Here is a 23,228-nt window from a genome sequence, read left to right as displayed (position 1 = left end):
AGGCTCTCAGGCAGCAAAGGGGTGACTGGGGGGATTTCTCTATTACCAGTATGGAAATTGGCTGAGTTAGACTGATATACTGCTTGGCATTTATCGAAATAATGAAACAGAGTTGGGGGGGGGGGGGTATCCTGCTTTTTGTCCAGCTGGCCAATTTTAATTTTTAATTTTCTTGCATATTTGGGATTTTTGAGCCTCGCAGATATATCCGGCATCCTCCTCTCCTTTTTTTTTTTTTTACTTTAAATGCACATCTGCGAGTTTCTCGGCAGCTTTGAGAACATTGCCGCTTTCAGAGCTTTTTTTTACTTTTATTTATTCTGGCGCCGGTGCTTTTATTTACATTTATGTACATTCATTTTCTCCACCGGGTTGGTTTCACACCGGGACACCTGTCTTGTGTTTAGCAACAAGATCCATTATGCCTACAAAATAAAGTCAATAGATTATGCAGCTTGTTTGCCGGCGTGCCTTTTCACCTTCGTCACACACACACACACACACACACACACATACACACACACGCAGAAACACACCTCTACTTTACAGGGGAATAGAACAGTATTCAAGAAGAGGCGAATTCAAAACATTAACATTCATCTCTTGATCCGGGAGTATTTTGGCCTCAGACGCTTCTGTCTGAGCGTATCATGTAAACTGTGAATCAGCCAATGGGAGCAGGAGCATAACAATATCTCCTCCACGGTGACGCCGGGGTGAGGGAAGGGTACGATGCACAGGGGGTTGCAGGCGGGGGTGGAAGCAGCTGAGCTCTGTGCCCAGCTGTGAAGCCGCCCCCCCTGGGGCTTGGGTCGGCCCGGAATTCGGCCGACGCGAGTCTGGGTTGGGGCCGGAGATAGCTAAGGCCCGGGGCACGCAGCTGTGAGCGTCCGTGTCTGGGAGAAGGGTGTGTGTGTGTGTGAGTGTGTGTGTGTGTGTGTGTGTGTGCGCGCACATCCCCACGTACTTGTTAAAGGACAGGAAACAGATGTGTAATTTGTGGTTCATTCACGTGTCATAGAAGTTTGTGTTCGTGCATTAGTGAAACGAAATGTGACTTATATCCTGCAGAGACGGAAAGAAATATTGGAGACGTGAAATGTTGCCGGTTAAGGAGAACCCGCCACCGTCGAGGGTTTGCTCGGCTCGCCGGTCAGCTGAGAGGAAGTTGAGCGCCTGTCAGGAGACGACGGCTATCTTTTTTGCGAGAGATTTCCCGCCTTGTCTTCGGCGAAGGGTTGGATAAAGTGCACAGGGGGAAGTGAAGCACCCCTTTTTTTCTTCCACCCCCCTTTTTCGCGCCTGCTTTCGAATCCCCAGGGGTCCCATTTCCCAACCACCCACCCGCCAATAGTGCCCGGTGCGTCTGGAAGAAGTGATCTCAGTGGCTGCATTTGGGGTGTCTGGGAGGTCAAAGCTGTGCTCATTTCACATTGTGTCCTTTTGGACTCCCTCCAGCAGCACCCTCACTCAGCCACACACACACACACACACACACATACATGCACATAGTGAGGAAAAGAAAAGCCCACATAGAAAGACAGAGACAAATGTTTGAGGAGAAAATCTGTTGGCTTCTTGGCCTTCGGCACTACGCGATTCTCCTGCTTGAGAAATCATAAACAGCGCCGTTTTTTTATTGCAACTCCACAACAAAAAGATGCATGCAAAACACTTTTGTTGTTGTGTGTTTCCAGTGAGATGGGACGGTCTGCCTTCTGGGCAAAGGTAAGCCGAGACAGGAAAACACCTGGTCGAGGAAGGGAATAAGGTATAAGGCAGTCATCAGTTACAGAGCTGTCACAGGACATGTGTGTGGATCTCACACACACACACACACACACACACACACACACACACACACACACACACACACACACACAAGATAAGGAAAGTAGATTAGCGAACCCAGTTCCTGGTGTGTCTCATAACGGGAGAAGTCTCCACGACTTCAAGTGTCATAAAACGTCCAAAAGCCGTACTTCTTATCACTCGGCTAGTAAACATGACCCCCCCCCGTCCCAGTCCCCGTCTGCATCCGTGCTTACTGCATTTGAACGTGATCGCGAACAAAAAAAATGTAAAAGAATTTTTTTTTCTGTTTGTTTTTTGTTTTACAATAAAATCAAAGATTATTTTCCAGCAGCTTTGCATTCAACTTTATTTTTTATGCTTTAGCTTTACATCTCGTGCCCAGTGTGTTTATTTATGTAAAACATTTGCATATTGATATATTTTGGATTAAGACAGAAGTATTTGGCGCTCACCAAGGATTCAAAAAGTAACTTGAGTTATGTAGAAGTGACTTAATTTAATCTAAATGTTGATATCTACTTTTTCTTTAAAAAGCATTATTTTTTTCTTTTCACATCAGTGATATTTCTTCTGTATCAAGGAAAAAATCTTTCTACAGATTTATAAAGATCACAATATAGCAAAGATATTAAATCACTGAAAAGAAAACACTTATAACAATGTTTTTACATGTTAATGTAATGTAACGGACTGCCTTTTTCTCTAAAGATGCCGCTGGTCAGTTTTACTTCGGTCGTTTTCCGATGATTTCATGAAAACCCTGAAATCCATCGGGGGAAAAACTCTCCCGCGACAGGGTTAAACCCTTCTTGCTGCTGCTTGTTGGCACAGTTGTAAATCTACAGCGGCCACGTCTTACACTGATACTGACAGGCCAAAGCCAGTGTAAGTTAATGCATTTGTCATCCCCCACCCACAACCTCAGCCCCCAACCCCCTCATGCTTGGCTCCGTACACGGAAATGACATCCGCCCACTCTAAATGAAAATGCAATAGGATTTTTTTTTGGGATTTTACTTTTTTATTTATTTATTTTTTGGCATATTCCACTTTCGCGAGAGCCCCGAAGCCGTCTGTCGTCTCCTCGGGGGAAGTCACGGCAACAATGGCATTTCATTCACAATAATTGAATCTTCAAGTATGGCTACATGAAAAGGACAATGGCGTATTGATTGTTGCATCGCCGTAATTGCTTTCCAGCCGCAGACATTGTTGGCGTTTGTCATGTTGGAATGCGCTGGAGGAGAGAGAAGAATTTTTTTTTTTTTTTTTTGGAGACGTGAAAGGGCTTGTCGGCGAGGGGTGATCAACTCCGGCCATGCAATCCACTGCCCAAGGTCACTCTTGCTTAACTACCTGTCTGGGCGACGGATTGTTTGGGATGGCACCTCATTGTATAACCCACCGGCACCGAATTGGCCGGTGAATGTGTGTAAGCGCTCTTATTCGCACAGACAGATTAGTGGTCATGTGGAGCCCTGCCACAGTTGTGTGGATGTGTCTTTTAATACCTCAGAAAAATGCAGTTAATCTTTTGGGGACGTCTATAATCAACCCCTCACCAAAAAATATCCGTTACCAATATAAAATCCACCGGGGATTGGTTGGAAATATGCATATACTGGTGTATTTACAGTAATTGCATATCTTTTCAAATGCAATGTCTCAGAGCGCTCTAATAAATGCACATTTTTTCATTTGAAAATAACAAAAATCTTGGTGATATGTGGTGGAGAAACAATCCCAGCTGTCTTTAAGACGTTTGAAAGTAAAGCAACAGATTTTATCATTGTAGAATTGTAAATAAAATGATATTTAAAGTTGTGCCACGAACAAATGTATTATTTAAAGCAGTCAGTGTAGCAGCTTCGGTAAAGTCACTCATCACCAGATGCGGCAATGTCATGGACATATAGGTCAGAAGTGTTTTCACATGTTAATTATGGGTGAACTTAACTGTAATGATACGCAAAAGCGCAAGTAACAACTTCATAGGATGGGAAATATTTGTACCATACCACACACACGCACACACACGCATACACACAACCAATTTTGTCTCCAACCACGACGCCTGTCCTCCAATGAGACAATCAGCCAAAGGCTCGTTTGTCCAAATCCCTCCATAAAGCCTGCCTTCATAATCCCGCTGGTGTTTCTCTCTCTACATGATGACATTTCTAATTCTTGTCAGGGAAGAATGCAGCGTGACAAACGGCGTCAAGATTGTGTGAAGGCGCAGTTCCGGCAGACAGCGCGGAGGGGAGGGGACTTCTGATCAGACCTCACCTTTCCCAGAGGACACCGAAGGATGTGTGTTCTGAGATTCGTGATTATTTTTTTTCCACACGTACGTTTGATATTCACCGCGACAGCGTGGACACGGGGTCGGATTAAGATATGACCCCGTCGAGGCAACAACCACCCCCGGCCCCTATTCAGTCTCTTGTACGGCATTAGCCTGCCGCACCCCTGGGACACAACACGCACGTTCACCTTGAAGATGAGCATAACGCAGATCGACAGACGGGCACTAAAAACCGAGCGAGGAGGCGGGCAGAGCCGAGGAGAAAGCCCGGGGAGTCATATAAAGAGGGTGTTAAATTCGTGAAAGAGAGATTGGGACGCTCCGCGAGCTCGAGTCACCGGTCTCTCCGCCGACCCCCGAGCATGTGGCGAGGCCGCGCAGCCTTGGGCGGCGGGAATTCATGTCACACACAGCAGAATTTGATTAGGCGGGAGATGGTATTACTGCCCGCCCGGGTGGGAGAAAGGAAGAGGGTAGTCAAACAAGGGTTCATGATGGAAAGAGGGGGGGTTATATTGCACGGGCTGTACGACAGCGGGGTGAGGCAGAATGTGGTGGGGTGGGTGGGCTTGGTCTCTGCCTTGCAAATGTGTCCCCCATGTGCTCTTTCACTTGGCCCAGAAATAAGGAACTAGTCAACCACAGCAGTGTTTATGATTGAAACTGTGTATAGGCATGTGTGTCTATTTGTGTGTGTGTGTATTGAAAAGCAAGGAGACGTATGTCATTATGACAGTGGGGGAGGGGGGGGGACGTCCGCCAAGGCTCCTCGCCGCCGTGCGCTCCCGGACGCCGCGTTTCTAATGGGTTCTTTCGGCGGCTGTTGTTTCACCACACATCACACATTCAGGAGCGTAAGGCTCCTCCAGCTGCCAACCTCTTCGATCACACACACACACAGGCACACATACGTGCGCACGATATTTTATCCGTCTTAGCGGCACTAAATCTACTGAGCGGGGAACATAAAAGATGTAGTTTCTTGAAATTTCTTGCTCCGGAGTGAAACGCCTGCAAAGGAAGCGACAATAATGCCTGTGGAACGGGCAGAAAATACAGACCCTCTGTGAGAAAGGCGGGGGAAGTTGGGCAGATGATTTTTTTTTTTTTTCGATTGTTTTCGTCGGAGTCATAACTGTCATTCTGGGCCTCGCTGCAGTAGCGAATTTCAATATGATATACAGTATATTTTGGGAGGTTTTTTAGACGGGGAGTTCCGGGCCCGCCTGCCTCTAGATAGATTGTCTGGCTCCTCTTTTGATTGTACGTCAGTCCGAGACGGTTCCAAGGGAGAGGTTTAACTCCGGCTCCCTGAATCTGTCATACACTTTAAGTGATCAAGGCTCGGGGTTTTAAGCATCTTTTCCTCTGCGAGCAGACAAATCTTATCTCTCTGACTGACCGCCTTGCGCCCGTCTAAACAGCACGCCTAGCTGTCTCGCTGGCCGCCGTGCCGCTTCCCTGTCTGTTCCGGTGAGCATCTCAGCCGCGCCGACCGGCTCGCCAGCTGGTTAAGCTGGTCGACTGAGTGACTGCTTGTTAGAATGTGTTATCGTCTGTCTGGATTTCTGCCTCTGATCGCGGCTGCACCTAATCCTAGCGGGCTCAGCGTGTGACCCAAATATTTCCTCCGGGCTCGTTTGCCATGGACCGTGGTGCTTCATTCTGAGGGGGTCGCCATCGTGCATCTCTGAGGAATTGGTACCCTTGTCCTCTTCGTACCCGGCTCTCACGATGCTATTTCACTTTCCCACTAATATTTCAAGCTCTTCGTGAAATCATACTTTGCTTAAAAACCCAAACTGAAGCGAATGCCCGAGGGTTGGGTCATTCCGGCTCGTAGCTGGTAGGCTGGCTTAATACTGCCTGGCTGTCAGTCCGCTACCCTAATAGGGCAGCAGAGACTGGAGGCTCCCTCTCAGCGTCCCCCTACATCTTCTCTCCAGGCTGTCTTCTAGGAGAACATCACCCGATGACAGATTTTCCAGAATTTACTGATCAAGAGGCAAGCAATGTGCATTTTGATCGAGGGAGCATCCCCGCCCCATGCTTCGCCCTTTCGTGTTTTCTTTCCCTTTGCATCTCCGCACCCGTTTACGGCGGTCAGATCGTCTCGACGCTACAGCAAGAATCATAATCGTAGCGTTTGACCGAGCACTGGATGGACCCTTGTTAACGTGAGACAAAAGATGGAAAGCAACTTTGCAAAGATAAACTGTAATACTCGATTTGAACTACCACCAGCTGTCAGAGGCCGCTTCGAGTTTCGATAAATAATCTGACACCCATTCATTCACAGTCCCTGTGCATTAATGTGTACGTTTCCTGCTATATAAGCAACGAAATGTAAAACTGAGATTGTGAACAAAGAATTGCAACTATGCAGCATGCTGGGCACAAAGACATGAAACAATATTGTTATTATTGTCATAAGTTATACAAATATCAGCACAAAAATATGTATAAACATGGGATGATGGAGTGTTGACTTTGGCAGCTGCTGCGCGCATTCAGTGTTACAGATTTGTTTAAGTATTATTTAGAGTGACACCTCGGAGAAAGAAGCTGAGCTGAATTATTAATAGGATCAACTATACGCTGACTCGTGGTAATAGCGGCGAAAGCAGCGACTGTGTATTTTCTATTATCTGATACGTTATCTAAATGTGCTGCACGTGCTAATGCCACGTGAGAGAATGTCCCGTATCCCGATATTATATCATACTTTGACCAAGCCGAGTGGATCACTGTGACACTTTGTCTGCTGAATATTTCAGATGCGAAATGTGTGAATGAGGAAGGAGGGATGGGGCGGGAGAAGAAACAGAGACAGGCATTTTATGTCGGACTTCTACATATATCAGCTGCCGTCACACTTGCAGCTCTGGCTCACCATTTTTTCCAGAAGATCTGAAATTTGTTCTTTCACGCACCGTTACAGCAAATAATATCACAACTGTCCAGCTTTATGCAGCATTTAGAGAAGTGCTATAGAATGTTTATTCATTCTTTCATTGAAATGGCTTCTCCTGCACACAGAGTTGCGGCCGAGCTGCAGCTAATCCCAGCCCAATTTTGTATCATCAATTCATATATATTTTCCTCCTGATAAACCCTAGAGAAATTCTTCAACAATGCAGGATGTAAAAAGCGAGAGATTGTTTTTTTTGATCTGCACTGTTGATGTTTCTGGTAATGTCATCTCTGCCAGTCTGGTGAAAAACATGCAGTCTTCTTTCTAACAAATAGAAAAAAAAAAATTGTAATTCACCGTATTGACGCTTAGATCAGCTCAAACATTACGTTGCGTTCAAGGAAACCGCGTGTCAATGGAGGGATTCAAGCAATATGTTGCTCTTCAGATGTCGATCTCTCACGGCTTGTGAGCCATTTTTTTCCTTCATATTTTCGTGTGCTTCAACACGCCTTGTTGTAATGCTTTGCTTGCCCCGCAGGGACCGCTGATACTTTTAACAGGTAAAATAGTGGCAGCCTTGTCAGCAGTTTTTTGCTGTTCCATTTTTCTGGGAGCGACGAAAGAAACAGTGAGATTGGGTTGGGGGTGAGAGTGTGTGTGTGTGTGTGTGTGGGGTGTTTTCAGGACCTTGAACATTAGGAATGTCGCCCTTGCTTAGGGAGTCAGGCAATATTTTTTTCAAGGTCTAAATAGAAAAGTTAGCCTCGGACGGACAAAACCTCCTTTTCTGCCCCTTGACAGCCTGAAACACCAGGTAAAAAAAAAAGGTAATCTGCAGTGTATGCATGCTTAAAGATGCATTTGCATGATCGCTGCAGTATAATGGCTGGTGTGTCGTTTTTTGACGAGAGCAGGCGGAGCCATCGGGGAGGGGTGGTGTGTATTTTCGCTCATGACTCTGGGGCCGTGGTGAGCCACAGGTGCACAGTGGGTGGGGGGGAGTGGCGCCAAATATTGATTTCACAGTCGCCGACCACCATGTAATATATCTAGAAAGGTGTTTTTCTACGGTGCATCTTCAAAGAGGCTGTGGAGAAACCTTTGAGGGCATGAATATGTAGGTTGATACCCCAGGGGTGGGAGGGTGGGGGGGGGGGCGCTGGGGGTGGCCATTCGTTGCACTAACTGGTGCCTTTAACATTATGGAAGGGCAAAGCCTGGGACGGATGGATGGTGGGGAAGGCACAAGAAAAGGAAAAAGGAGGAAAGGGAAGATATAGTTAATGACAGGCTCTTTTCTCATGAAGTGCTTTTTCCTGTTCGGACTGGCCACCCAGCAGCAGTGCTCGGGACATACTGTACCTCCAAGTAAAATCCCTTTTAACTGCATCATACATACCGCCGCCACTTATACACGCTTGCCTGACTATTGAATAAAACATAGTGACATTAGGGCCAATGCTAAAGACTTTGAAACTGAAATGAAAGAGATCTAATTTATTACCATAGATTGGCTGGCTCGTGGTTGTCTGTATATATATATATATATATATATATATATATATATATATGTGTGTGTGTGTGTGTGTGTGTGTGTGTGTATGTGTGTGTGTGTGTAATTTGCGCATTTATGTGTGTTAATGCTGCGGGGTTCCAGGGATCCATCAGTCTCCCCCGTCTGGAGCCAAGCTCAGCGAAGGTCAGCCTGATGGATACATCCTGACATGCACACAGCCTGTGAAGTCAGCTGTGTGTGTGCGCAAATGCGTCTGTGTGTGTGTGTGTGTTTGTGTGTGTGTGTGTGTGTGTGTGTGTGTGTGTGTGTGTGTGTGTGTATGTGTGTGTTGGGGCAGGGGGGCCATGGTTCAACAGAGCAGTGGGCGAAAACAGGCGAGCTGGGAGGGAGCGCTAGTCTGGCCTCCGTGCCCTAGTTTGCAGGGTTTGAAAGGGGGTTTTGCTGACAGAGGGGTGGTACGGAGGGGCGGGTGGTGCAGCAGGGCGAGGTATAGAGGTTGGCTGGGCTGGCAGTAGGATGCAGGGGGTGGGGGTGTGGGTTAAAGAGGGGTGGCTGAGGTGTAGGGGTGGGCTGGAGTGGCAAAAGAAAGACTCTATTCATGATCCGTCCCATCTCTGGCTCTCAAGGGGACTAGGGCTCATCAATGACCAGGCCAGCTGGGAGGATGTCAGCATGCTCTCTCTCTCTCTCTCCCTCTCTCTCTCTCTGTCTCTTTCTCGCCACTCTTTCTCTGTCCCCTTCTTTCTCTACATTGCACCCTCACTCACCCTTTGTCAAGGGCCAGTGCTGTCACAGCCACCAACGCTGAACACTGAAGCTTCTCATACCGATGGGTCGAGGGGGTTCCGTTGAAATCCAAAGGACCCCCTCCCCCCCCCTCCCCGGCTCTGTGCACCGTCTGCACTGTCCGTAACACAGCACGAGCTCCACCTTCACCCTGTGAGATGAGGGCTCGAGACGAACAGAAAAGGCAAGGCACAGCATAAACCCGTCTCCAACGAACGCTTGCCGAATCTCGTTTTCCTCTTAAAGTAGGACGCGCTTTTTCCGGTTTCACATTTTGGCCGAGCAAAGCTAATATTAAAGAACCTGACCTCAACTGATTGGTTCGTACCTGAGTGTGTGCGGTCTTACCGTGCTATCCCACGTGATAAGGCTCCTCAACTCCAGTGATCAGTCATTTTAATCGTCAATTTCTGCTTCCCCTAATGTTTGGATGGGAGCTGGGGGGGTTGGGAGAGCATGAGTTTGTGCACAACAGTATGTGCATGAGCTGTTAATCACCGCCAGTGAAAGGCCTGCATCAGCAGCAGCTGTGGAGGGTTTTGCGTGCAATAAGCAGACGTTCGATTTTGCATACGTGGTTTAATATCACGAGCAACAACGTCACTCATCTCTCCCTCCTCCCGCGCGTCGTCTCTCTTTGTCTTTTGTCGATATTGTCAAGCCGTCGGCGAGAACGGCTGAAGGCGGGCCCGCCCTGAGAGCAGCCTGAGTAGGGAATTAGAGCGTAACTAGGAAAGGTTCAGGCCTCGACGGATCCAAGCATAACATTAACACTGCAAATCTCACCATCGCGTACACAAAGTCAGCGGAGCCACGATACGCGGCTTCACGTGCGCAGAAATATTTCGCCAAAGCTAAAGCACTTATCGCTCCCTCATGAAAGACGGCTTTGTCGGCCCGGCATAAAAGCTACCTTTCATTGGCATCAAGGTGACACTGCAACGGGTGTGCACGTGTGCTCACCTCTTGCACTTTCCTTTTAATATCATGTGAAGATGATCGGTGTTGGCTGCAAAGCTGGAGTTGGAATGTCAGATAATTACACAAGCCGTTTTTCCTATGGAATAAACAGTGTTATGCCATTACAAAAACACTATTTCATCACATTTTTATTCGTATATCTGTAATAGGTGTTCTATGTACATATTAACATGTAAATTAACATGACCGATCATCAAGGAATCTTCCACATCTCACTATCTTGGATCGTTGTATGTGAAGGTGTCTCTGCATGCACACATGGGACGACTGTAGGTTGAGTGTTGTCCAGCTGTCGGTTCATTTTTTTTTTTTTTTTTTTATAAAACTGATTAAAACTGAAAAACATTTGTGGTCTTATCTTTATTTGTAAGATAAGATAAGATAAGATGAGATCAGATAAACTTTATTAATCTCCCATAGGGGGATTCCTTTGTCACGGCAGCGCAACAGTTATAATGTCAAAAAAGGAAAATAATGTGAATATAAATATAAATATTTATATTAGGCAGAAGACAGAAGATAACAAGACAAAAAAAAATGTTTCCACGGAAATATAGACAGCATATTAATGCGCAACGACAACATCATCAACAACATCAGGGATAACAATGGGCAACGTCAAGGAACAGTGAGGGTGAAAAATACACAACCAGAACTGAACAACAATATAAATAGAGTGACAAAAATAAATAGCGATGAATAAAATAGATAAGCAAAAATAGACAGGTTGTGTGCGAGCTGGGAAAAACAAGTATCAGAGAGATAGGGCATGATATGTGAATGGGTGAAGTGAAGTGAAGAAGTGAGATTGTAGATTTATTGTAGTATTGTCCATTTCCAAGTCCATGCACCCAACCTTCTCCACGAAAAAAGCTCTGTTACTTTATTGTGAAGGTCCCCCTTATTTTGTTTTATTTATCTAATTTATTTCATCCTATATTGCTAATAGGAGGACAGCAGCAACAAACACCTGCCAGCTCACTTACGCCCCCTTCAGGCGCAGCAGAGTGCTGGCTGCCTCACTTCATGACTTCTCTGCAGTTTATCGCCTGATCGGCGAGAATAAATCTGTCACACTCTTACACTGAAGCCATTACACAGTCTTTAGAGGGTCATGGTGTTTATAATAATATAATAATTCCTTTTACAATCATTATATTGGTGACATGCCGAGAAACACAAATGAGCATGTGTCATGCAGCCTAGTTTGTTAAGGATGCATATTCAGATGTGAGGCTTGGTTTAGGCCTATCACACTGGATTTCTGCGCTGGATTTGACCAGGAAAGGCGCAAATTCAGCGATTTGAAGGGTTAAAAATGATTGGAATCATAGGGAAAATACACTTGTTACACATATCAGCAGACAAATATAAAAATGTATACTATGTTATCATCTTTTTTTTTATATTTCATGAAGACAGCTGAGGCTTAGCTCACCTGACCGTACGCCACTGCTCAATGCCCTCTTCTGCATCTTTCCAGCTTGTTCTATCTCAGCACGTCTCCTTCCTATGTAGTCCGTCCCGCAAAGTATATCTCTGCCGCTGCCTATTAGCCGCGTTTCATTCACAATGAATGGCCGAAGCCTTTTTCAGTTTGCCAACTGTCAGCTAGCGGTGAATGGGAGGCAAGGGGGAGTAGTTTGAAATTTGCCTTTAAGTATGTGAAGCATGTTCGTTTATTCTCTATCAAACTCTTGCTGCTGGCCATGGACCAGTCACCCCTCGATCCCCCCTGCAGACTTGTAAATTCCTATAGTGCCCTCAGACCCCCCCCCCTCCTCCAAACCCAAATGTTTTCAACACATTCTCTTTTTCTGTGCTACCTTCAGTTCCAGCAGGTCCAAGGCCAACCCAAATCCCCCCCAACCCCACCCCTATCTCCCCCGAAGCCCGCCTAAATCTTGTGGCGAAGCGTCAGTATCGTTGCCGGGGTTACGGCAATGAGCGTCGAGAACTCCATTAGAATACAAACTAACAAAGGTCAGATTTGAAACCCTACAATCTTCGATAGAAAGGCCATTCCTGCTTTTCTGCTGTGAAATAGAAGTTGACGACAACAGCTGTTTGTTGTTCCGTAGAATTCAGGAGGCAACGTTTAATTATGAGCCTTGCCGTCGATCTTTTGTCGGAAAAATTCTTACCCCATTAGGGGCTGGAACATCTTGAATTTGGTTGGACAAATTCACTGCCTTTGCATGTTTTTTGATTTGCGAAGCCCCCCCAGCGGTGCAAGAGCTTGAGCTCTCTGTTTGTCATTCAAGACTTGTAGAATATATAATATACAATAAAATGTTATGTAATATGATATGTTATATCGTTAACGCTGCTCATGTTCTTGCAATAGTATTTCTTCTTTATTGTCGTCTTACAGAATCAGCTCCCACAGACTTCTGTTTGTTAGTGAAACTCATTTCGCATTTATAGGAAAATATATCTTCTTTTATTGTTGGGATTATGATGTCTTCCATGAATATACCTTATATTTATTTATTTAATTGTATAGGCATTTGATTATTTATTTATTCTATGTATTTATTTTTATTTCAATTTATGTTTGTTGTTTGATTGTTTTCACCCATTCCCCTGTCTACTTCCTCTGTATTGTGACCGTTCAGTGACAGGTGATAGTTACCCTAATTGACAATACATCTCCACAGAGTAAAATCAATCCAGGTTTTTTGTCATATCCCCTCTGTTTTTTTTTTTTGTATGGAAGAAAAAATGCATTTGTTTTATCACGGAACTACATTTCCTTTTTGATTATTACACATATCTATAAAGAGCATCCAACTCAGTCGTGTTTTCTGCGCTAGGTGGTTCATCATGAGCTCATATGTAATGCGACGTGAAGTCTCTCACTTTCCCTAGAACATTTTTGCAAATAAAGGGAGGGACGATAAGGAGTGAAGCAGTTACCACACTGGAAAAAGTGACAGTGCAGACCCTCACCTGTTGTTTTTTGTTTTGGCTTCGCATGGTGTATCATGGCATCCTCTCTCTCCGCAGGGCTCCTGAGATCATCCTGGGTCTGCCGTTCTGCGAAGCAATAGACATGTGGTCCCTGGGCTGTGTGATAGCCGAGCTCTTCCTGGGCTGGCCTCTTTACCCCGGAGCCTCGGAATACGACCAGGTAGAACACAGAGACTGTCGGCTGACTTTTTGCAATCTGGCACCTGTGTTTTTTGACTAGTTGGAAAAGAACGCAGGCCTGTCTTATGTTGATAAGTATCTGCAACGTTTGTGAGTCTGCATGTGCGCTCTCTCTTTCTCTCTCTCTCTCTCTTTGCAAATGTGCTACAGTAGGTTGGATGCTTCCCCAATCCTCATGACAGCCCCTGATGATTCTTGCACAGCCCCTTAGTTTATCTGAACAGATGCCACAGAGCCACTTGTCCAATTAGTGAAGGCCCTGTGCTCCAGAGCAAGACATTGCTTAGTTCCCCTCTCACCATCAGTCAGAAGAGTCTCTGTAGGGAAACCCCGAGAAACTTGTGCTCCATCAATGAATAAGTTCGCCCGTTTTTCTTCCCCGACACCGAGAACTTAGCCGAGGGTTTTTTAATTTCCCAGGCTCATACGAGATGCCAATGCGTTCGGTTTCCTCGTCCACCCCTTAAAGTTTCGTTTTCTGTTTCTTCAGATCCGATACATTTCACAGACGCAGGGCCTGCCGGCGGAGTATCTGTTGAGCGCGGGGACGAAGACCACCAGGTTCTTTAACAGAGACCCCGACTCCACCTACCCTCTTTGGAGACTCAAGGTAGTCCGAGTGACATTGACGCCTGCGCAAATTCGTGCAGCCGTCACAAATATGACAACTCGAGAAATTATTCTCACACAAGAGGTTGTATTTCATGTTCCAGAATCCCTTTGGGGTATTGATAGCCCTTAGCGGGCTTTAAGAGTCAAAACGAGAGTGTGAGTAGATTTGGAAAATAGCAGAGCAACTACTCTTGATGTCTCCCAACACAAGTCGACCGATGAGGAGGACTTCTCCATTCTTTTTACCGTAATTTACCTACAAAGATAAAATACGGGTCAAAGTCTGAATGATGCAGTGATGTTTTTACCGTGACCTGCGGTTTGCTTGCAGCTGAGCAACACGGCGTTGTCGACAATCCGTCTTTCCATCGAGGCTGGGCCTGTGGCACCTGTCGGGTCGAAAGTTTCCCGTTCAGGAAAACCAGTTGTTTATGACAATGTTGGGGAATCTGAACAAAGCATATCGGGTGATCGTTTAGCTTTACGCTACCGACGCAGTAACTCCTGTCTGTTGGAGCGCCTGCGGAAAATCGAGTGTCAAGTCAGCCCGACCGCCATTTCCTCTCTTGAGAGACACACAGACAAGTTGGAAAAGGCAGTCTGAAAGAGCGATCGCTTCGCTTTCATTTGGCCTCGCCATGTGTTTCAATGTAGCTGCAGCAGCTGTGTTGCTTCGGTTACCGTAATTAAATTGTCATGCATTCATTCGGGAGTTTTTCTCCAGAAGGTCGTGCCTGTGTCTCCTCTGAATGTCCAGTGGCGTCATTGTCATCGATCCCGAAATAAAAATCAAAAATAAAAATGAAATAGTCTGTCCAGGAGTAGTTGGAGGTATCTGAACTGTGGAACAGCAGTAACTGTGAGTATTTTAAGCGTGATCAGGAAACAAGAGTCGACCACAGAGGGCCTCTGTTTAGGTTTAAATGAATTTAAATGAAGCCGTTATTAAAAATAATCACCCCAGCTATTTCCACAATTAGCTCTAATGTGAGCCACGTTGGCTCGTAAGCAAAGCGGGCTTGAAATTAATTTTTGTCTTTCTATTATCATACAATTGATTTAACTTATTTTAACATGATTACATATTTAGCGCGATAGTAACAGGCAAGCGGTTGTTTGGCTAACATCCACGTTGGACAATGTCACTGAAATAGTTTGCTCTTGAAAAGTGCGATGCGGTTCTTTATTTATTTTGATACAGCTTTTACTGGCCCGGAAAAATGAAACGGGACCGTAATTCAGTTTGTACCTGCAAATACTGCAATGTTAAAAATAAGCCTCCTATTCAACAGTTGCTGTCAGCCGGTCGCACTTATATGTCACAATCAAATTCGTGTTCATCGAAATAGGTTACTTTGCATGACTATGGTACACGTGCGCAGTATGTGCACCCATGTGCGACTGAGATGCTTTCAAGGTGCGTGGAAAAAGAGAAAAGCTAAAGCAAGTCACAAAAGGGCATGACAATACAGGGAGTGGTTGGGTACTTTTGGGGTCAAATTTGTATTTGAATTTGTATTTAGTGCAGCACATTCTCAATATACCATCCAATACAATGTAGCTTGTGCCTCCGCATGCAGCGCCGTGTCTTTTGGCTGTTGGACGTGTGCTACCCAGGGGTCGCTCAGGGGGCAAGTCGAGTCCTGCTGCACATCAACAAGGGGCCGTAATGAGTCAAATGTAAATAGTGTGTTTCCAGAAGGGAAGTGTGATGGGATCTGAGAGGAACATCTGTTTTATGTCTCCCACAGACTCCGGAGGACCACGAAGGTGAAACGGGGATCAAATCCAAGGAGGCTCGCAAGTACATCTTCAACTGCTTGGATGACATGGCCCAGGTATTTCTGCTTCAGTATAGCAGAGCTCGACGCTTCCTTTCACACAGCCGGATCATAGACGTATTCATTTCTTTCCCTCTTGTTTTTTTTCCGGCGTTCATATATGCCCGGCTCGCATTTGAGGCTCGGTGGCTAATCGAGACCCCGGCACAGTTTGATCCATTGCGGCTTAAGAATTATCTACCAAATATTTGAAATCCTTTAAAATATTTTCACTGCCAAGGCCTGATATCCAGTCGAAATGAAACCAGCTGTTCAATGAATCCGGCCTCGTCTCTGCTCTTCATACCGCTTAACTGCAACTAATGACCAAGAGGCAGCCGTTTCTAGCTGAACGTGCAGGGAGACCGCTTAATGTATTTGATCCGTGCTATGTTTGCTTTTTTTTTTTTTTTTCCTTATTTAAGTGTCTGTTGAGGCTGTGTTTACACTTTGTACATCTGTAGCACTTATAAGCACCTTGAGGGCATGAATGCAAAATAACTGAAGTCTCCCAGCTTTTCTGTTACTAATGTAAACACTAAGGAAGGTTCAGTCCTGCCAGTATTCCATAGAGGGACCTGCACTGTGTTGTCTACCCCTTCCTTCCCCTTTTTAGTCACCCTGTGTTATCTTTTCCAATCTGTATATGCAGCACCAGGAAGTGATTCGTACCTATGTAGAAACTGCGCGTATGTTCATATGATATGACTTCCCCGCGTGACTTCGTCTCTGGTTGGTGGGAAAGTTCACACGTAGCCATGACATTTTGATTCCACATGCCTGACAGCGGGACGATAGCGCGTATGGCTTTTTTTTTTTTTTTTTTTGTTTGCTCCCGCTTCAGCTGGCAGATACGGCGGAGCGGATGGAAAATTACAGCTTTTGTTTTTCTCAGGCCCTTTGCATCACCCGCAGTACTCTCTGTCCTCACAATGCTGGATCCTGGCTCACATAATGACTTAGCAGGTGAATTATTTCCTTGGAACATAATTATTTCCTCTGGAACATGACCGTCTGGACGTGCAAGCAGCAGCTGCACTGTCCGCGTGGATAGTCAACAAATACAGCTACTGAAACGATGGAGACAATTACAGTTGTCCAGTAGCACCCAGGGCTGCTCTTGGGCCTGTCTGGAATAACATGCTACCGGCTAGTAGCAGATAGTATCACTCCCCAGGCTTGTTGGATTTACACTAACCTGGTTTACACGCACGCACACATACGATCACAACACACACACACACACACATACACACCTAATGAAACCTAGCTACACTGGTGTGATATCCCCTGGGTCATCTCTGTCTCCTTTGCTTCAAGCACTTTACTTTAAGTCCCGTCATCTCATGGTTGCAGCCAAATTCAGCTTACTATGAAACACAAAGGAGATACAGCAGGCGTAATGTGGGGAGAAAACAGCCTCCATTGCCCCCTCTCGCTATCCGCCCGTATAAACAAGATGGTACTGTGGACATCTGCCTCTGCTTGTATAATGGATGATATAGCTGAAGGCCCTGAAAGACAGAGGGCTGGGTGCCAGCAAGAGATAATGAACCTCCTCGCTGTCGCAGGAAATGTGAGTAGGCTTTAGTCACAAGTATATCTAATTTAAGTAAATCAGACACCAATGAACGGCAAATGCAGAATCACACCAGTGATCCTAATGTTGACGGAGGAACGCCCGAACTGCCGGGAAATTCACCGTGGACTGCAATCTTACGTTATCTTACGTTATCTTTGCCACGAATTGGGGTGACATCACGGCATAGAGAGCAGACTTGGGATAAGGTCGTCTTTCCCTGATCTCTCTGTCATCAAGCTGGCTTACAGTGTTTCTTTAATGTAAGCAATCTAATACAGATGATCAACATGAAGTCACGTCACGGAAACAAGATTTGCACAAATCAGACCGACGACAACAAAAAAAAAAACAAAAAAACAGACATAAACAAAACAGGTTGTGGTATGGGATTCACCCGTCTGGTTTTGTGTGTGTTTTTTGTAGAAGGTGCAGAGAAGTGAGAAAGTAGTGAAAAAGATGAAATGGGAAAATAATTACAAAGGACGGGCAATGAGGCAAAAAAAATAGGAAAATAGGAAAGCAATCACACAGACAAAAGTAATAATAACAATGTTAATGTAAGAATTATTATATAACGTAATAATGATATAATAACTATAATTCTGAACATTTATACTTGTTCATCAATATTAATTATCAATACTAATACTTGTATTAATCAATACTAATCAATGCTATTTATTACTGTTGTCATTTTGTTACTGTTGCAAATGCTGTTTTCTTATTTCTTAGTTGTACAATGTAGACCTCAATCAATCTATCTCATTTGCAATACAGTAACTACTACTAGATAACTAAATCCTCCATGGGTGTGAAGAGGTTGAACGTTAGTTCCCTATATGTGGTCCTGTCATCGACAGCTGACCAGTAGCAGACCACCTCTCACTCAATGTCAGTTAGAATTGGCTCCAGCAACCTCTCCATGACCTGGCGTGCCAGATGAGTGGCATTGAGAATGAATGAACGAATGAATGAATGAGTGATTATGTAATAATGAATACACGTGCATGCATATTTAATGATACAGTGCTTTACACGACTGCCATTAGTGCCTCAGCCAGGTACCAGCTCTGAGATTGTGTTATTCAAACGGCCTCAGCATGAACTCGGCACGCCTTCATCAAAGCAAAAGCCTGGATCTGTCAAGCAACCAGGAGAAAACACTGAGATGATTTTTCCTTACATCATCTTTACATTGCCGAGGACCTTCTAACTAACAACTGGGGTCATACATGCGGGCCAACTGCTGCACATAAAGTCAATATTTTATACTGTAAGAGATTGTACAGGTAGAATCCATCACCTGGGTCAATAAGCGGCCCTGTCACCCAGCCTTGATGGCTTTTGCTTTTTTCCAAAGTCGGATCGCTCAGGAATAACATTACAAATTCCCATTTCAGAATCAAACTTAGTGAAATAACAAGGAACCCTCTGGCATCTACCTGACAGAGACTTGACTATATGATTTGACCGTCCACTCCCGAAAACAGATGAGCAAACTATTTCTGAAATCAACTTTACAGCAAAGTGCATCACTCCTGCTCCCAATCTGAAGAGCGTGTCCCCCTTTTTTGCTTCCCAGAGGGAATCTGACTATTTTTTTTTGCACACTGTTGTTTCCATCACACCGCAAGCTAATGCCAAAGCTACTGCCTGGGAACTAGCGTAGCAAATATCGACAGTTGACAGAGCACTCGCAGACCAGCCAATAATACTTCTGGGAATCTTGTACGTCAGCAGGTATACCAAAATAAAGAAGAGAAAATACTGGATGTTTGCTGTAAAACATTAGCCTCAGTTTTGCTTGTGCGTTGTTTTAAAAGTCTGAACATGTGGCGCTGCTCCTCATCACAAGATGCTAACAAAAAATTAAACTGATAAAACTAAATTCTGCATTTGCAAAGTACGGTCCACAGATGCCATAAAGGCTATGAGGGGTTGTTCTGAACACACTGGCTCAAAAAAAAAAAATCCAAAGCACAGCCCCAAAGCAATCTGGAACTACAAAAAGGGGGGCTTGTCTTCTCCGCCAGATGAGGATCCCTGTCTCCGAGAGAGGCTCAATGATTTTTATGCACAGTTTCTCCACTTATCCCCTCCCTCCCGTCCCTCTTCACGCCTTCCGTTTCCATCTCAGAGGCTGAGGTGAGGCAGGTTCATATGTCGGAATAAAAGGAAACTGGCAGGGCCAGACCGGCTCTCCCTTTTGCCTTACTTAGACGATCAATCGGCCCCTGCATTCACTGGCATTTTCAGTACCTCGGTACCGCGGTGTTAAATCCCTCAGTGCCTTAAAAAGAATCCACCATCATCCCAATCCCCTAATGCTGCCAAAAAAATCCAAAGCCTTCACGTCTCCAGGCTAGACACTCCGCCCTCAGTGGTAACCGCATGTAGTCTTTGTCTACCTGATGTCCTGATGGACCCATAATGTTTCCCCTATCAGGCTAACCATCACCCTGGCTCTTCAGTTCAGGCAGAAACATCCACCATTCACCGAGTCTTTGGCCCAGTCCTTCATCACAATGAATGAATCAGAACTCAACTGAACCATTTTTTTTTTTTTTTTTTTTGCTTTTACACTTTTAAATCAAACATTAAGCGCTAACCCTTGTCAAAAGGAATCCTGATAATGAACACCTACTGGCAAAGCCATCATTGAGAGCAGCCTCAAATCCTTCATGGGGTTTGCCCTTTTTCCTGCCTCGTTGCTCACTTATAATTTTACATGACACATGTCAAGTTAAATATATAGTAAAGCTGTAATTACATGACTAATGCTATTGTTACCTAGAACGTAAATAACAATATCATCATGAAAATAATGATAGCTCAAATGATAAAAGATAAATACAAATAATATAATCATCTGCATGACCCACATGTCATGTTCTACTGATATATGTAATAGAGACACATGCTCCCATGTGGTGCAGCCCAATCTATCCCCCGTGCTTGACATCTGCCATCCCAGCCTGCACGCCACGGTAGCATGTCAGAGCCCCTCCTGACATAGATGTGGCTCCGTGTCTATGCCTTAGCTTCTTCACATCATCAAACCATTTCCTTTTAATATGTGGTAATTTGCCATTGTTAGAAATATCTATATTTAAGATATCCTAGTGGAAACTTTTTCAAATGCTGGCTGGTAACATGTACTGGTACATTGATATTACCTTAACTGTTAGGATATTTGTAAGAATGTATTAAGATTAGCAATAAACCACCTCTAAAAATGAACTTTTAAAAGTTTTTCTGTTTTCAGTTACATCTATTCCTTTTTTTTTAATGGATGCTATCATCATGACTTTGAAAATCCTCTAACAGTCATTCAGAAACACAATCATGGATTAAATGCCCTGTCTTAGAAAAGTAATTACTTTGGTCGGTGGTTCATGAAAGAAATCCCATTATTGCTTTGCATCACAACAGCCAAAAAAAACACTTTTTTTTTATCATATTTCTTATCTGCCAAAATAGGGAACATTGTATGACTGATAAAGAGATTACAACGCTAAAGTAACAAATAGATAAAATAAATAATAGTGCTGATGATAATGATAGTAATAATAATGATAATAATGATTATCAGAATATGACTGATCACTGGAAATATTTTTGAAATTGAAAAGTGATTGTTTTCTTAAACCTAAAGTCTTTGATATATTGATATATTGTTTATCATTAGTGGTTCAATAAATGTGTTTTTTCATTTAAGAAAAAAAAAACATCGTCTCATTAATTTTGAGATTCAATACTAAAACTGATATTCTTTGTTTTATGTGACGTGATTACTCTCACACACTTCAGTCCGCCGCCGACGGCGCAGGACACACATCTCAAGTGTCTGCATTCCCCAAAGCCGACCTTTTCCTCCAGCAGAGGCCAGCTTGATTACTTCTCACCTTATTCTGCAGTTTATTCCTTCTATCGCAGCCCGCTCAAATGGCAAGCAGAGAGGGATGGTCACAGAGCCGCAAATAACCTGCATGGAGGAAAGGAACGGAACCATATTTGTGTGGTTGACTGGCAGCGCATCTGATAGCCCCTGGAGCAGGCCTGCAGATAAGCGCTGTGTCTTTATGAAAAACAGACCTGCCGCCTCTGAATGGGCGGCACGATAAACAAGCCTGCCGTCTCTTGCCATTGTCCTTGTGTCTGTCCTCACTGTTCCTGAAAACCCGCTCATTCCCAGACCAGAGGGATCACGATCTGTGGGACCCCCCCCCCTCTCCCCACCCACCCCAAACTGATAACAAAATCAATTTGTGCTCACGTTGTAGCTTTACTTTAGATCAGGAATGTCACGCTCTCCCCGGGATTCATCCACAACCTAAGCCATCAGGGTTTTTAAACAGATGAAGCAGCATGATGCTCCGAAGCGGCATGCCAGACTTGCCTCTGAGCATATTTAGGTTAAGTCGTGTCATATTAGTTGTTTTTTTTTTTCGCTCATAAAATGGTGTCCTTTGTAGAGGAAATTTTCGCTAGTGGCGGCACTTCTTACGTTCTTGTTTTTTGTTTGTTTTCACATCTCAGGAATAGATTAAAATCTCTGCGAGGGCGCCGAGAGGTATTTCAAGGTCTGCTATGAATGCCAGTGCAAATGTTTATAATGCCACCGAGGTGCAAGGTTATCGCTGTGTTCTGTGACACGTGTCGTAATTGATTGGAGTTTTGTAGATATTAATAGATCTCCATATGGGAAAAAAGTGTGGGAGGCATTTTTCCCCCAACCCCCTGCAGGATCCCTGCTCCCTCCTGCAGACCTGGAGGACTCAATCAGCCGGCTAATACGTGTCTAACGCGTGTTTGTTTCAGGTGAACATGACATCAGATCTGGAGGGAAGCGACATGCTGGCGGAGAAGGCGGACCGGCGGGAGTTCATCGACCTGCTGACAAAGATGCTGACCATCGACGCGGACAAGAGGATCACCCCTATCGAAACGCTCAACCACCCCTTCGTTACCATGTCACATCTCCTCGATTTCCCGCACAGCACACAGTATGAACACGCCTCCGCTTATTGTTTGCAAAGTCAGTCGGAGTCATGGAGGCGCTGACAAAATTACCCTTTCTTCTTTGTCGTAGCGTGAAGTCATGCTTCCAAAATATGGAGATCTGCAAGCGCCGGGTAAACATGTACGACACGGTCAATCAGAGCAAAACACCCTTTATCACCCACGTGGCTCCCAGCACCTCCACCAACCTCACCATGACCTTCAACAACCAGCTTAACACTGTGCACAGCCAGGTATGCCTCTCCAGTGACCATCAGGCGGGACTGGGTTTACCGTGATGCCATGATCATACATTTCTGCCTAATGCTTACGAGGGATCGGGACGTATCGGTGCTACAAAGATTGTATTCTGTTTGAAAAAAAATACCATTTGGACAGGATGTGGGTTCATTACCAGTATTAGATTTACTTTGACACCCAAGCCGGGCATTCTCTGCTTCTTTATCAGTTTCCCTCTGACTTGTGATCATTATTTTTTGTGAAAAAAAGTATACCTGTGCAGGCCAACGGGTGTAGCTATTTTGTTTTTCCGTACTGTTCACCGCTAGTGACTCCAGTTGTGTAAACAGTGGAGCGTGGTGACCCGCCTGTTGCATGAAAGCCTCAGCCTGCGAGGTAACTCCGGACCGAGAACGAGTCTCGACGTCAGCCCGTTTACGATCCAAATTGGAGAAAATGAAGGGGAGGTTTTCTTAATCAGACTTAAAAAGATATAT

The 23,228-nt window shown here is 44.8% G+C and overlaps 1 protein-coding gene across 2 annotated transcripts in view; it reads left to right on the top strand.

The window, feature by feature from the left end:
* hipk2 (homeodomain interacting protein kinase 2) overlaps positions 1-23,228 on the top strand; it is a 76,961-nt gene that overhangs the window by 35,944 nt on the left and 17,789 nt on the right. For both annotated transcript variants that reach the window (XM_086163258.1, XM_086163257.1), the window contains exons 3-7: positions 13,333-13,456; positions 13,967-14,086; positions 15,840-15,926; positions 22,312-22,496; positions 22,583-22,745. In XM_086163258.1, coding sequence (XP_086019384.1) covers positions 13,333-13,456; positions 13,967-14,086; positions 15,840-15,926; positions 22,312-22,496; positions 22,583-22,745 — 679 coding nt within the window. The remainder of the gene's footprint in view (positions 1-13,332; positions 13,457-13,966; positions 14,087-15,839; positions 15,927-22,311; positions 22,497-22,582; positions 22,746-23,228) is intronic.

The sequence above is a fragment of the Fistularia commersonii genome, chromosome 17, assembly GCF_037954325.1.
Source record: "Fistularia commersonii isolate RoL2024-O1a breed Wild chromosome 17, RoL_Fcom_v1.0, whole genome shotgun sequence".
In the NCBI taxonomy this organism is placed as follows: Eukaryota; Metazoa; Chordata; class Actinopteri; order Syngnathiformes; family Fistulariidae; genus Fistularia; species Fistularia commersonii.
The sequence above is the reverse complement of the archived record's forward strand: the minus strand, read 5'-3'. Positions and strand labels throughout refer to the sequence as shown.